General features: G+C 33.6%; 1 protein-coding gene across 1 annotated transcript in view; it reads right to left on the reverse strand.

Moving 5' to 3' along the window:
- Window positions 1-228: 228 nt before the first annotated feature.
- Window positions 229-13993, reverse strand: part of acj6 (abnormal chemosensory protein 6) — a 91320-nt gene continuing 77555 nt past the window's right edge. Inside the window, exon 4 of the mRNA XM_088260883.1 lies at window positions 229-3185. Within this exon, the coding sequence (XP_088117009.1) occupies window positions 2478-3185 (708 nt within the window). The 3' untranslated portion in view covers window positions 229-2477. The remainder of the gene's footprint in view (window positions 3186-13993) is intronic.

Consider the following 13993-nt stretch of genomic DNA (forward strand, 5'->3'; position numbering starts at 1 on the left):
GATCAGGTATGTGGTAGATTATTATTCTATCTCAGTAGGTTTTGTTTGAAATTATAAAAAAACAGTTTTAGACCTAAATTTTTAGAACAAAAGAGGATGAATAGGGATCTATGATATTATTTTGGACGGTATCTGTGTGTATTTGAAAGATAATGTTTCTATTGCGTACTTCTTTATTAATATTTTATTGTACATAAGTATATAATATTACACATTGCTGGATGAGGGCGAGTAAAGGAAAACAGTATGGTGTGCATCTTGTCTATATATTTTTATTTAAACCGGAATGATCAGATTCAACATGACATGAATATTACTGAATCTAAGTACATTATTATCATAGTAACAATGAATTCCATTTTTTTTATCAAATAGAGGTTTATACATAATACAAATCTTAATTTTTACAAATGAGTTCACATACTTTCTTCGATTGGAGATTTGCTATAGTAATTTGGGCAAGTGATGAATGTTACAATTGCTGATATTCAAAGGCATAATATGAAAACTACAGAAGAATGAATTCGAAAAGAAATGTATCAATAATTGTATATAAGCTCTAGTTCATATGCTCTACCTGGTATTCTTCCGATTACCTATATTTATAATACATTTTTGTTTTATTGTATTCTCGATATGATTAAAAATCTAAATGCGCATCTTCCATATATATGTATCTGGTAGAAACTACTCCTTTTAATTTCGTGCATTTCCTAATACTTTTTGTGTGATATGTGGTCGTTTACCCTGTGTTATTTTTAGCAATATTAGAATTTAGACAATTTTGATAATTTGTGGAATAAAAACGATTTATTTAAAAGGATTCACGAATACTTCTAGGCTTCGTGAACATTTATTTCATAATAATGCAACAAAAATAACATAACGCAATTCGGAATATATGTACTCCTCGAAGAAATGCTTCTTAGTGCCGAAATCTATCGTTACAATAATTAAGCATAAATTAACGATTACATTTTATTTCCTATTTACAAAAAGACAGTATATTCAATAAAGCTACACAGTAGCCAATTACACATGTGTCATTTCAATAGTTTATTTTCTTTATTACAAACTGCAACGTCGCCATCCCTCACATTGTCATCGTTAAAGAAAGTATTTTATGAGTATATCAAAATCATGGTGTAATAAGGTACTATTTCTAGTGAAAGTTTTTTACAATTTTCTACCATGGAAATGTTCATTTCATCAACGGATAATATCTATAAAATTATCATAAATAACAACTTCAAAAACAAAGAAAAAATACTTTCAAATTTGGATTATTACCGCTATATCTATCTTAAATATAATAAAAAATTGCTTTCTTTATTTTTAACTTCCTTATCTATATGTATTTATCCATTATATAAAAAAAACATACTATTGCCTCATAAATAAAATAAAAAAAATAATAAATTATAATTCATAAAAATATATTAGATAAATAAAGAGAACACAAAGAAGTTATAATTATTATTAAGAAATATTTTTGTGAACAATTTAGAATAGAATCTATGATTCGAAAAATACTTTTTTAATGCTAACATAGTTTTCTTTTGTTCAGTGGTTACCGTTACATAGTAAATTAAATAAGATACCTACGTGAATCGTAGAAATTAAGCAAAATTCCAAAATTGTCGTTAACCCAGCGTAGCTTGCATCTCGTCCTAACGTTACACTAATATTGCACAAGTCATTCAACATAAAAGTTGTCGGTATTGCAATCTCGCGAGCCTACAAATCAACAATACATAAGCGAATATGTCCACTAAAGAGAATTTTTCGTATGTACAAAGTCCATCATTACTTAATCTATTCCCGTTCATTATACAACCTAGGTGACTTAGCTTCTCTAATTTATATATTTAAATTCAAAATCAAACACTCATTTCTAGAGTCTATCTAATTATATTTCATTATTGGTTAAAACATATAAAAATTTCATTTGTCAAAATTATTTCGTGGCATTTTTGAACCAATTTTAAAACTTTTCATTAGTTAAAAAATGCCATTACAAGGTGGAACAATTGTAACAAATTTTATATTTATACGGTTTTTTAACTATAAAATACAATACAGTAGAATTGGTGAATGTTACACGTGTGTAAAGTGATTATTTCAACCAGCTTATGAAGGTCGTAAGCCCTGTAAATGCCAGTCTTCCATATTCTACTTTATCTATGTTGAGATGTTAAAAGGAATGCAATACAATACAGTTCAGTAGACTGTAAAAATGAGTGTTTGATTTTAATGTTTAATATGTAAATTAAAATTGAGTTCTATAAATTAAACGCCAAATGTATAAATAGTTTGTCTAATTTGTGTCGATCTACTTACGGTAGGTAGATTGTAGGTTGAATGTACACAATGCGAGTCGGGGATGAGAGTTCACTGTGGGTATACCATATATATAGTAAAGTTCAGTAGCCGAAGCCGGGCGGCGGGTAGGCGATCGCGGGCCCGCTGCCGGCCGGTCAGTGCTGCGCGGCGAACTTCATGCGCTTCTGCTTCTGGCGCTGGTTGCAGAACCACACGCGCACCACGTTCTTCTTGAGGTCCAGCTTCTCGGCGATGGCGGCGATCTTCTCGCCCGAGGGCCGCGGCTGCACGGCGAAGTAGGCCTCCAGGCTGCGCTTCTCGGGCGCCGCGATGGAGGTGCGCTTGCGCTTCTTCTCGCCCGCCGGCAGCACGCTGGGCGCGTCCGGGTCGCGCCGCTTGTTCTTGGCCTGCGCCTCGGCCTCCTCCAGCCAGGCCTGCAGGATGGGCTTGAGCGCGATCATGTTGTTGTGGGACAGCGTGAGGCTCTCGAAGCGGCAGATGGTGCTCTGCGACAGCGCGCCCACGCCGGGCAGCTTGAGGTTGGCCAGCGCCTTGCCCACGTCGGCCTGCGTCACGCCCAGCTTGATGCGGCGCTGCTTGAAGCGCTCGGCGAAGGCCTCCAGCTCGCGCGGGTCCGTGTCCGTGTCGGGGTGCAGGGCCGGCTGCATGGCGTGGTGGGCGGCGTGCGGCGGCCCGCCCAGCGCGCCGTGGTGGTGGTGGCCCATCACGTGGTTCATGCCGTAGCCGTGCAGCTGGTGCCCGCCCTCGCCCATGGGTGCCAGCGCCATGGGCGACGCCGCGATGGGGTCCAGCATCTCCAGCCCCTCCATGCCGTGATGGCCCATCTGGAAGGGGTGCAATTCCTAAATATTAATCAACTCTGCCGCGCTATATCCCCCAATTTATTCAATACTGCTCTTATTTTCACAAATTCAAGCAATTACTCCCTACAACGTGGTATTTTCAATTCGTCCAAATTCGCACATAAAAATAAATGTAACCTACTAATTAACACTGCTTTTCTCAGAGGTATGCAGTGAGTATAGAACTGTCTTCCACATTCATCTTCAAACAATCTTCGTCTCTTCCACATTCATGCATACCGATTATTCCGACTCCTGACCTGACCAGCCCAAATATCAGAAATACTTGATAACATCAAGTTTTCTTCGATCATCCTCTGCTAGTGCTTCCAACTACATTTGCACGGTAAATTTGTTTTTACGATCCTCTCTACACTCATTCCATTCACACGCCCAAACCATTTTAAAACACCTTTCTTAACTATTTCGATCATACTTATCTCAGCTTTGCATTATTTTCTTATATCACCGTTTGAACATCTACAACAGATCGTTTTGCCGCACATTCGTCCAAGAGATCGGATTTCAACACAATTTAGTCTATTTCCTTCCTTTTATTGAGAACTCCAAGCTTCATATCCACAAATTAGGGTTCAAACAAGACAAGAAAAATTGAAAAGGAATTATTATTCTGTTATCACTATTATTCTAGTTCTACTTATAAAACCTATACGATGACTAAATTATATTGTATACCCAGGCCATGCCTTTGTGGGATCTTTTTTTGTATTCATTTTTATATTATATTAATATTTTTTTGTATTTGAATCTATGTTATGTAATGCAAAAGAATTAAAAATAAAGAAAAAAAAGTTATTTCATCCCTTTGTCAATTCGACCCATCACATCACAACAACCAGTATGTTTCACGTATGGAACAGTAACACGATAAAAGAGGCGGAAAATTGAAACCTGTAATGTGTAATGCATACATCTTTCTCTCTCTCTTGTGACAAATTGATTTACAAATAATGTTTTAATCTTTTAGCGCTCGTCACGGAAGGAACGCGAGGCGAGTCGCGTGGCGGAGCGCGTGTGCAGTAGCCCCAGGGACTGTAATACGATTTTACAGGAACAAACTATTATTGGAGTCATCTGAAGATTGGATGAGCGGCAGCTGCAGCGAGATAATCGAGCGTCACGTCTATGATTCCCATAATTCCCCCAGCACTAATTCAATTTTATCGAGAGAGAACAACATCTAAATCGAAAAAATCATACATTCTTTTGAAAATGCCATAACTAGGCAAAACAATTGTCACAATATTTATTTTTATGTGTTTTTTAACAATAAAATATAACTTAGTAGACTTAAAAAAATCTGTGTTGGATTTTAAAATTAATACATATATTAAAATGGAGTTCTTCAAATTAAACGTCAAATCAATAAATAAATCATACAAATCTATTGACACTTTTTTGGGAGCTTTGAAAAGAAGCTTTCGGTAATATGAAAGGATTATTTATCAATAAATACGTATAAATATTATTATCAATAATAAACTGAGGAGCATATCTGGCGAGACTACATGATAAAATAAGGAACACCAGGATAAGAGAAATATGCGAGATCCAAGACGTCGTTTGGCGGGGAAGACAACGAAGAAGACAATGCGGAGAACGCAACTTTTAAAACACCCCCATATTTCACAGAATGGTCAACCCCAAGGTAGACGACTCTCGGGCCTACCACCAACTAGATGGATTGACAGGTGGGAATCAACATCGCAGGAGGCTAATCTCTCTTTAAAAAATACCACAAGGCCTACACTAAGAAGAAGAAGATAAAAAAAATAATTGACCGTGTTAGATTATTATTTTTAGGTTTCGTTGAACAAAGTGATTTAAGTATGGTATGAATATTTTATAATCATATCGGAATTACTTCAACGACACGGTAAAACCTTATATCTAATCAAAATATCTTATTATGCGTTATTTGTACAGTAGTAGCCGGTTATAACGCGTCTCTTATAACGCGAATCCAGGTGTACTTCGGAAAGTTTTTTTGTTGATGTTTTAAGCCCAGCGTAAAAAAACTATGCAAGGTAAATTAAAATAGACCTTTAATGAAATTAAGGCTTAAAGTTCTTGTTGATTAATGGTTTGGGGTACCCAATAGTGTGAGATAAATGTAGGAGATAACTTGAAATTACCTAAGATATATATTTAATTGACTAATGGGTTATTATCGACAAAGATGAAATAATCTGTCGCATCTTCACAGATGAGGAAAAAATCAAAAATGTTAACAATGCAACAAATTTACAGAATATTGACGAAGGCGTACAATATGAGGAGTCAATTGATGTTCTATCATACCAAAAAGTAGGATTAGGAATTGCAATTTGTAGGTTGGAGGCATAACATGATTTTGACCCAATTAAAACCTTGTAGATAATTTCCCTGAAAAATTCCATATATGAAATAAATTCCACAGAAAAAATAGCAAAACATTATATATTAAAAAAAGTGATTGTGTTATCATATTTATTTACAATAATTAAAGAAAACACTTTGTTTTTTACCACTTGAGAATATATTGGCCAAACTGCGAGAAATTTGAAGATTAGAATTAAAGAACATCATAGCGGTCTTGTTAGTAATTATTTTTCGGAATTTGCAAATCATATAATAGATACTAATCACTCATTTCACTCTCATAAATTAAAATTATTATACCTTGTTCCATATAAAGGCCAAATTATGAATTATCTTGAAAATTTAGAAATACAAAAAAACCTGAATTCTAATAATAATTTATTAAATAATATTTTGTTTCAAAATTCTTCGCCATTGCTTTCAATTTTTCCTTTGTTTTCAAACTCCGTTTCTTGACTAACCCCTTCCCCTTACTTTCCCCTCTCCTTATTTTTAGAAAAATTTTATATTTTATATTTTAGTTATTATACAGACCTGAATGATGGAAGTTTAACTTCTTAAACATGTAGTCTTTAATAAAACTCAAGTGGTAAAAAACAAAGTGTTTTCTTTAATTATTGTAATATGTCTTACCACAATGTTAATGCCGAAACAATAAATAAAACATATTTATTTATATTTAATAAAAAAAATTTAAGATGTTTTGTCTTTCTTAAAAAAAATGTATGTTTGGATAGTTTGTTTATACCGCGGTGATCATATAGCGTGGGTCAGATACGCGTTATAACCGACTTCCACTGTATTTATATAGGTAATACTTTATTTTCCACATATTTATTTATCTATTTTAAGTTTATGTGCACACTACAGCTACACCCAATAACAGTATGCCTAATATAAAATAAAAATATACATCCATGTATAAAAGAAACAAAGTTTATACAATCACATTGATAGCACTGACAAAACAAACGTTGTCACTAATGTCTTTATGATGATTTTATTGTACATTATTGTTCAGTTTTATCTTAGTCTGTCCATCGAAAAAGCGTACTTTTATTTTCCCTAAATCAATTCACCCTAGTCATCGAGATATCTTGTACTTTGATATTATTTGAATGATGAAAAACACTTCTCAATCAAAAAACACTAAAAAGGGGTGTTCTCGGTCTAGTGCGCACGCGAGGGGCGCAAAGCAGCCCCTAAACCTCAAGCTTTATCAGCCGAACAACGAACTAATTCACAGCGCTCAGATATAAATATCCCACCCATACTGAATTACTTTAACGAGGGTACGAATGAGAATTACTATTGCTACTATTGTACCGAGTCACTTGTTTTGATTTATGATTTAAGGGTGCTTGATCAAAAACGTTTAAATAATTTTATTTTTTGTTGCCTTGTTGCCTTGTTGCTACCAGAATCGTTTTTCAGGGAGATCAAAATAAGTACAAGTAATTTCAGCTCTAATAGTTATTTGATTAAAAAAACTAATTAACCAACTAACCATCACTCCACTTCACACAGGGGTAGGTAGAGAGAATGGAACGCCGCACCAATCTATAGTTGCGAACAATCTTCGCATCTTTTACATCCTTATATGTACATACCCGCCGATTATTCTGGACCACGTCCAAGTATTTGAAATACTTGATCATGCCAAGTTTTCCTCGGACTTTCTCTGCTTCCATTACCAACATCATTTGCCTCAAAATTTATTTTATTAATTTTTTATCGTTCATTCGATTCACATGCACAAACCATTTCAATATACCTGTACAATTTAACGATAATGCCTCATAAATCTCAGTATTGAATCATTTCCTTATATCACCATTCGAACATCTATTACACATTCGACTAAACGATTGCATTCATTATATGTATTTTTCATATTAACTTTTCCTTTCCTTACTATCCAACCTGCAGATGAGCCTCTAAAAGTAGATAGAGGTTTAAGGGTTATTCCTTGAAAGCTTGTTTTGCGGATTAAAAAAAAAACATAAAAAATAAAATTCATAAATTTAGCTCAAAATCTAGATTCCGGAAAAGAATTTTCTTGATAAATATATTATCGTAGCTTATTTCATCTCCTTAATAAAACGGGTCTAAACTTCACAACAAATAATATTTTTCACAAATAAAGCGGTAAGATTCATTCATTTTTCATATAAATAAGTAAGTTGTTGAGAAAGAATCAGAATATCTAAGGTTTTCATATGATGACTTTTGTGTTAATAGCTCTATAGTTCGACTCACTTTATACATAAATATAAAAATAATTATGTACATATCTTATGGCATAAAACCTTTATTTACACACACAAACACATACATTTATGTATGACAAACGAGATCTTTGTCGCTTCCAATCCGGCATAAATCATATTTTACAATTATATATGTAAATTATTAATTATTATTTATTAACTTATTTATTTATTTTTGATTGAATTATTATTGATTTATTTAAAAACATATTACATACATACACAAATCATAAATAATATTCCCGAGGAGTAATTTCTATTTCTCATTTTGGGACATGGGATTTAGGTTAATAAGACTGGAACACAAATAATAAAGAAACAAAAAAGATTTTTTTAAATAACTTAAACTAATACTAATACACGGCAAAAAAAAACAATAAACAGGCATAATTAATAGGTACAAGAAGCATATTTAAAAGAAATAAATGAGAAAATACAAGGTAAGAAGCATATTTAAAATAAACAAATGAGAAAATATAAGAGACATAAGGTAAAAACAAAATAAGAAAATATGACTAATCACTACATATATATCTTTCCATAAAATATGATTTTTTTAGGTATGGGTAAGTGTATGATTCGTGCCGGATTGGAAGCGACAAAGATCTCGTTTGTCAGTCAATCAACAAGTCACCGGGGTAAAACTGTTGGTCTACTTGCAGGGGGATCATCGCGAGGCCTGAGGGGGAGCTCTTTATTTATGAGAGGGTATCGCAAGAGCTGAAACCCATTTCGAGAGAACACTTTAACAATGTTTCTAGCATTGTATAGACACGCGGACGCTCCCCAGCGGGCCGTATTTCATCATTAACCCCCTAAATTTCCTTCCCCACGGGTGATCCTCGCTTAAAAACATCACCCGTTCCGCCGCGGAGGGATTAGAACGGTGAACTGCGAGCTGCGTGACAATATCACATGCTGGCTCGACTACTTGGATCTTTTTTTTTGCAGTGGCAACAAAATGTGCTAACTACCGACTGAATATTGTAGATGGCTCGCCAAACTAGCTGATGATTGCAACTTATATGAAATTCAGATTTTTAATTCAGTGTTTTTTAAACATTTCTATAGGGAAAACAAAAAGTTCTAACGAGTGAATGAAGATTGTAAGCGAAAATTTTAGAAAAACATTGCTGTTAACCTGACTAACATAAATCATCTTCCTTTTAAGTTTATTTGCCAGGTCAGTATGCAAACATTCAGTGAAAAAAATGAAAGCCAAATGAATATGCGCATACTTGTTGAAACTTATTGTAGATGAAATACACAGAGCTTTCCAGCAGACCTAATATATTAAAATCGGTTATTGTTTTAAAAGCGTTTGGTACCACAAAGCCTTCCCGTTGCATGGTTAAAACACTTAAAAATTTTCATGATGTACGATTATGGAAACCATTTATTACTGTCCATTTAATTTTAGGAATTCATTATATAAAACTGCAAAAGGTGTGTTGAAATAGATATGTGGAATGTGGAACAAATGGGCGAAGAAAGAACGGTAAAACAAAGTCATGTGGTGAATGTAATTGGGGATAGCAGCAAAGAAATACAGAGGAAAACTTGGTATGATCAAGTGATTCAAATACTTGGTCAGGAGTCAGAATTATCGGCGGGTATATATGAGTAGTGACTACATGCGCATTAGAGAACATGGATCTGACAAAAAGAAATGCAGAGAAGCTCAAATGCACACAGCGATCCATGGAAAGATCCATTCTCGGTTTATACAGAAGCTTATGCCTAAGAGATAAAATAAGAAATTCAGAAATTACGAGCAGAATCAGAAAAGCGGATATCATGGATCATGTAGCGAGTCTCAAGTGGAAATAGGCAAGACATATTGCAAGACAGGACACTACAAGATGGACCCTAAATTATTAAGATGGAGACCTTAGGAGAATAAGAGAGGCGTCAGAAGACCTCCAAAAAGATGGTCCAACGACATAGCCGCTGTGGGGGGTAAAAACTGGTTGCAAGCAGCAACCGACTGAAAGAAATGGAAAGATACGCATGAGGCCTATATCCAGCAGTGGAGGAGAAAGGGCTAAAGAAGAAGATGTATGAAGAGATGCACGAACGTCGAATAGGCGTAAACTGCCTACAAAGACAGATTGGTGTCTCTCTCTGCCTACCTATTGCCAGTTAGTTAGTTACCAGCCATTACTTTCAGCAATTTTGAGCACCAACTGCACCACGTTGCATCGTCTTGGGTAGGCGCCCCCACAGGCGCTTTGAAAAATGGCCGTAATGATGAAATAATTAACACCCGACACGGGAGGTATTATTAATACAAGTACTTACTTAATAAGTGTTCTTCATGGGAAAATGTCCACCGGACGAAATGGGGTGACAGGGAATGTGCTTCATATTTATTCGTGTCGTGTGTGTTCTATATACACACACACATAGACATGTGTGTGTGTGTGTTTGTATCATTATCGCACCCTTATCCATATCCGATGGTGCATGGGGCACTGCATTGTATAAATGCAGTGTTATCTTGATCGTTTATACTTGAAGGAAAGGTACCCTCCGCTTCAGGTACCAGTCCAGGGTTATAGTTAATAAACATTAGAGTGAAAAAATCACATTTATTTCTTTGAACCCCCGTGGGAATCGAACCCGGAACCTCCAGCACAATAGCCAATAATAATAATATGCACATACATATATCCACCTTATATAAGTCCACCTTCGTGGTGTAATGGTTGGCGTGTTTAGCTACCGTGCTGGAGGTCCAAGGTTCGATTCCCAAGGGAGGATGAAAATACATGTAAGATTAGATCTTACACTCTAATATTTATTTAATATTACCCTGGACTGGTCCATGAAGCGCAGGAGCACCTTGCCTTCATGTATGTACTGTTTTTTTATTCAGAAAAAACTTTCTTACGTTAATTGATTTTAAATAAAGCAAATTCCGATTAATACAGGGCACCCCGTATTTCAAATGTCGATTGCTAGTACCATCCCTATAATTTTCGGGATTGGTTTCTCTCCCGTATTCATGGCGAAATATGACAATATTATTCTTTCCTTTATGAGGTATACCAAAACAACATTCGATTTCTGAATAGCGACCCCATTATTGCTTTCTGATTCCCTGGTATCGCCGAACGACATTCAGGTCTACCCCCGTACTCATAAAATTATTTATTGCGATCCATTTTTATTCGCTTGGAATAATTTTTATCACGTACTTCACCACGCTAAAGTACTAATAATAATTATACTTACGTAGAGTTACGTTTAAATGAATAATGTTTATATTTTTATACATCAATGATTAAAAAAAATACGGTATGCCAAATACTTGAAAGTGGTCAGGTCAGGAGTCGTAACAATCGGCGGGTATGTATGAGGAGATGCATGAACGTGGAAGAGGCAAAGAATGTTTGCAAAGACAGAGTGGTGTGGCGTTCAATTCTCTCTGCCTACCCCTGCGGGGAAGCGGCTTGATTATTAGTTAGTTAGTTTTTAAATAAATAAAAATATTCACGTAATTCTCCAATAAAAACACACCTTTTAACACTCTCCTCATCATTCATTGTTCACTTTGTGTAATACCACTTTAAATGAACGATGAATGATAAGGAGAGTGTTAAATTATCATACCAAAAAGTTAGCAATGCTTTTAATATAGAAAATTCTTATGATTTTAATATATATATATATATATATATATATATATATATATATATATATATATATATATATATATATATATATATATATATATATATATATATATATATATATATATATATATATATATATATAAAATTTCTAAAATAATGGTCATTCCGCTTTACTTATTGGAATGAAAATGGGGGAGTTATTTTTGTGTTATTATTATTTTTTTACTTTTTGACATCTCAATATAGACAAAGAAGAATATGCAAGTTGGGGATTTATAGGGATTGATAAATGAGTTTTCTTTCGTTACACACGACTAGTTTCGAAAACAATCGATGTTTTCATCCACAGGTTAAAAGTAAAGCCTAGCCTTTTTATAACTAACTAACAAACCATCACGCTACTTCCCCTAAATAGAACGCCATATCACCCTGTCTATGCAAAAATTCTTCGCCTCTTCCACATTCACGCATCTCCTCATACAGACCCTTTCCTGACCCTTTCGCTGCTGCCACTTGATTGTGCCAAGTTTTCCTCGGTCTTCCTCTGCTTCTTTTTCCAACTTTTTTTGCCTCATAAATTTGTTAGCTTTTTATGTCAAGGAATATATTTTTCTTTTCTAAAGATTTAAAATTATCGATATAAAATATTAGGGGAAAATCACCCTGCCTCTATTTTCAATGTTGGCTAACAATGATTGATTATATTAGTATATTATACGTGATATGTGTTAGTATTTGTGTGCATAGTGAGTACACACAATTATGACATATGGGGGCGCATTCAAGTGATCATTCCATCGAGTGTGAACACACACTCTGTGTTTATTTAAACAAAACAAAATATATATATGGGCGTCCGGGGAAAATTTGAAGTATCCGGACCCTTGTGTAAACAATACAGGACAAATTGTACGAGTTTTTGTGGAAACAGTGTTCTATCTTGCAATTCGATATTGAAAATGCATTTTAGAAAATTAATTAGGTTCTATGTTCGTTTGAATATATTAAATATTTTTCTTTCAGCATAAATAATGAGATTATAAAAATCCATAGTTTAATTAGATTATATAGACTAATTTTAAAGCATGAATAATAATATATTTTTTTTGTTGTAATTCATTTTTTTCTAATATCTACATATTTACATAAATCGACATATATTTACATATATATATATATATATATATATATATATATATATATATATATATATATATATATATATATATATATATATATATATATATATATATATATATATATATATATATATATATATATATATATATATATATATATATATATATATATATATATATATATATATATATATATATATATATATATATATATATATTTATGTATATATATATATATATGTATATATATATATATATTTATAAATATTATTTTTCGACATCTCATCAAAGATGAAGAAGAATATGGAAGTCTGGGCATTTACGAGGCTGACCGTGTTACAACTGAATGTTACACGTGTGTTAAGTGATCACTTTATACACGTGTAACATTCACCAATTCTACCCATTATTAACAACCACACTACTCAAATTCTTGGAAGTTCTATATATATGAACCAATTTAGAAACCTTGTTCTTGAATCACTAGAACTTCTTTAGAGACGTAAGATCTATTGGTGAGATGTAAGAAGCTTTTTATTAAGCATTAAATATATATTTTAATATTATAATAGTAAAGTTGTACGATATTTGGTATCAGGTCCCAGTCACATAAAATTCTATGCAGATAACCCATACAAAGATAATATCGTACAATCTTATTTTCTGCTAATGTCGTAGGTAAAAATTAAAGATTTTTTTTACATAATGTCATTATCGGTAATTAGAATTTTTTACCGATAATGTGATAAAAGAATATAGCCATATTTGCCGGTAAACCGGTTTACCGAAAAACGGTTATGCTCAACCCTAAGACAACCCCTCGAATGTGCACAAATGATATTCATTGGATGTACATGTATTGTTCGGCATACTCTTTTAAACGAAATGTTTGCAAATATCGTTGCATGTATGCGCGTACAATGGCCTCTTCAGAGGGCATGGATTGCATCTCCCGGGACTCCCGTTACGTTATATCAATAGATCAAAAACGAAAAGCTCTTTAAGGATCATGCACTTGAATATTGCAATTAAAATTATGTAAGGAATATTTGAGCAAATATAACTCCTAAATAATTGGACGCGATTGAATTTTTAACCTTTACCCGCGATATATCCTGGGTATACTGGCTAAAAACGTTAATTTGAAAATCCCTGTTATTTAAAGCATTTTCTTCAATATTTTATTTTCGTATTTACTGGCAAAGCACCCAATTTTGGGTGATACCTGCCATATAAGTGATTTTACTTAAACAATTTTTTTTGATGATTTTATTTGGGGTTACACGTTTTTGGCATACTTTTTTATACTTAGTGTATTTTTCCGTTGACATTTTAAACTACTTAATGAACGTAGAAAATAATTTGGATAATCACATCAA

This window comes from Brachycentrus maculatus, unplaced genomic scaffold, assembly GCF_059751285.1.
Source record: "Brachycentrus maculatus isolate JH-2025_06_01 unplaced genomic scaffold, ASM5975128v1 h1tg000144l, whole genome shotgun sequence".
NCBI lineage: Eukaryota > Metazoa > Arthropoda > Insecta > Trichoptera > Brachycentridae > Brachycentrus > Brachycentrus maculatus.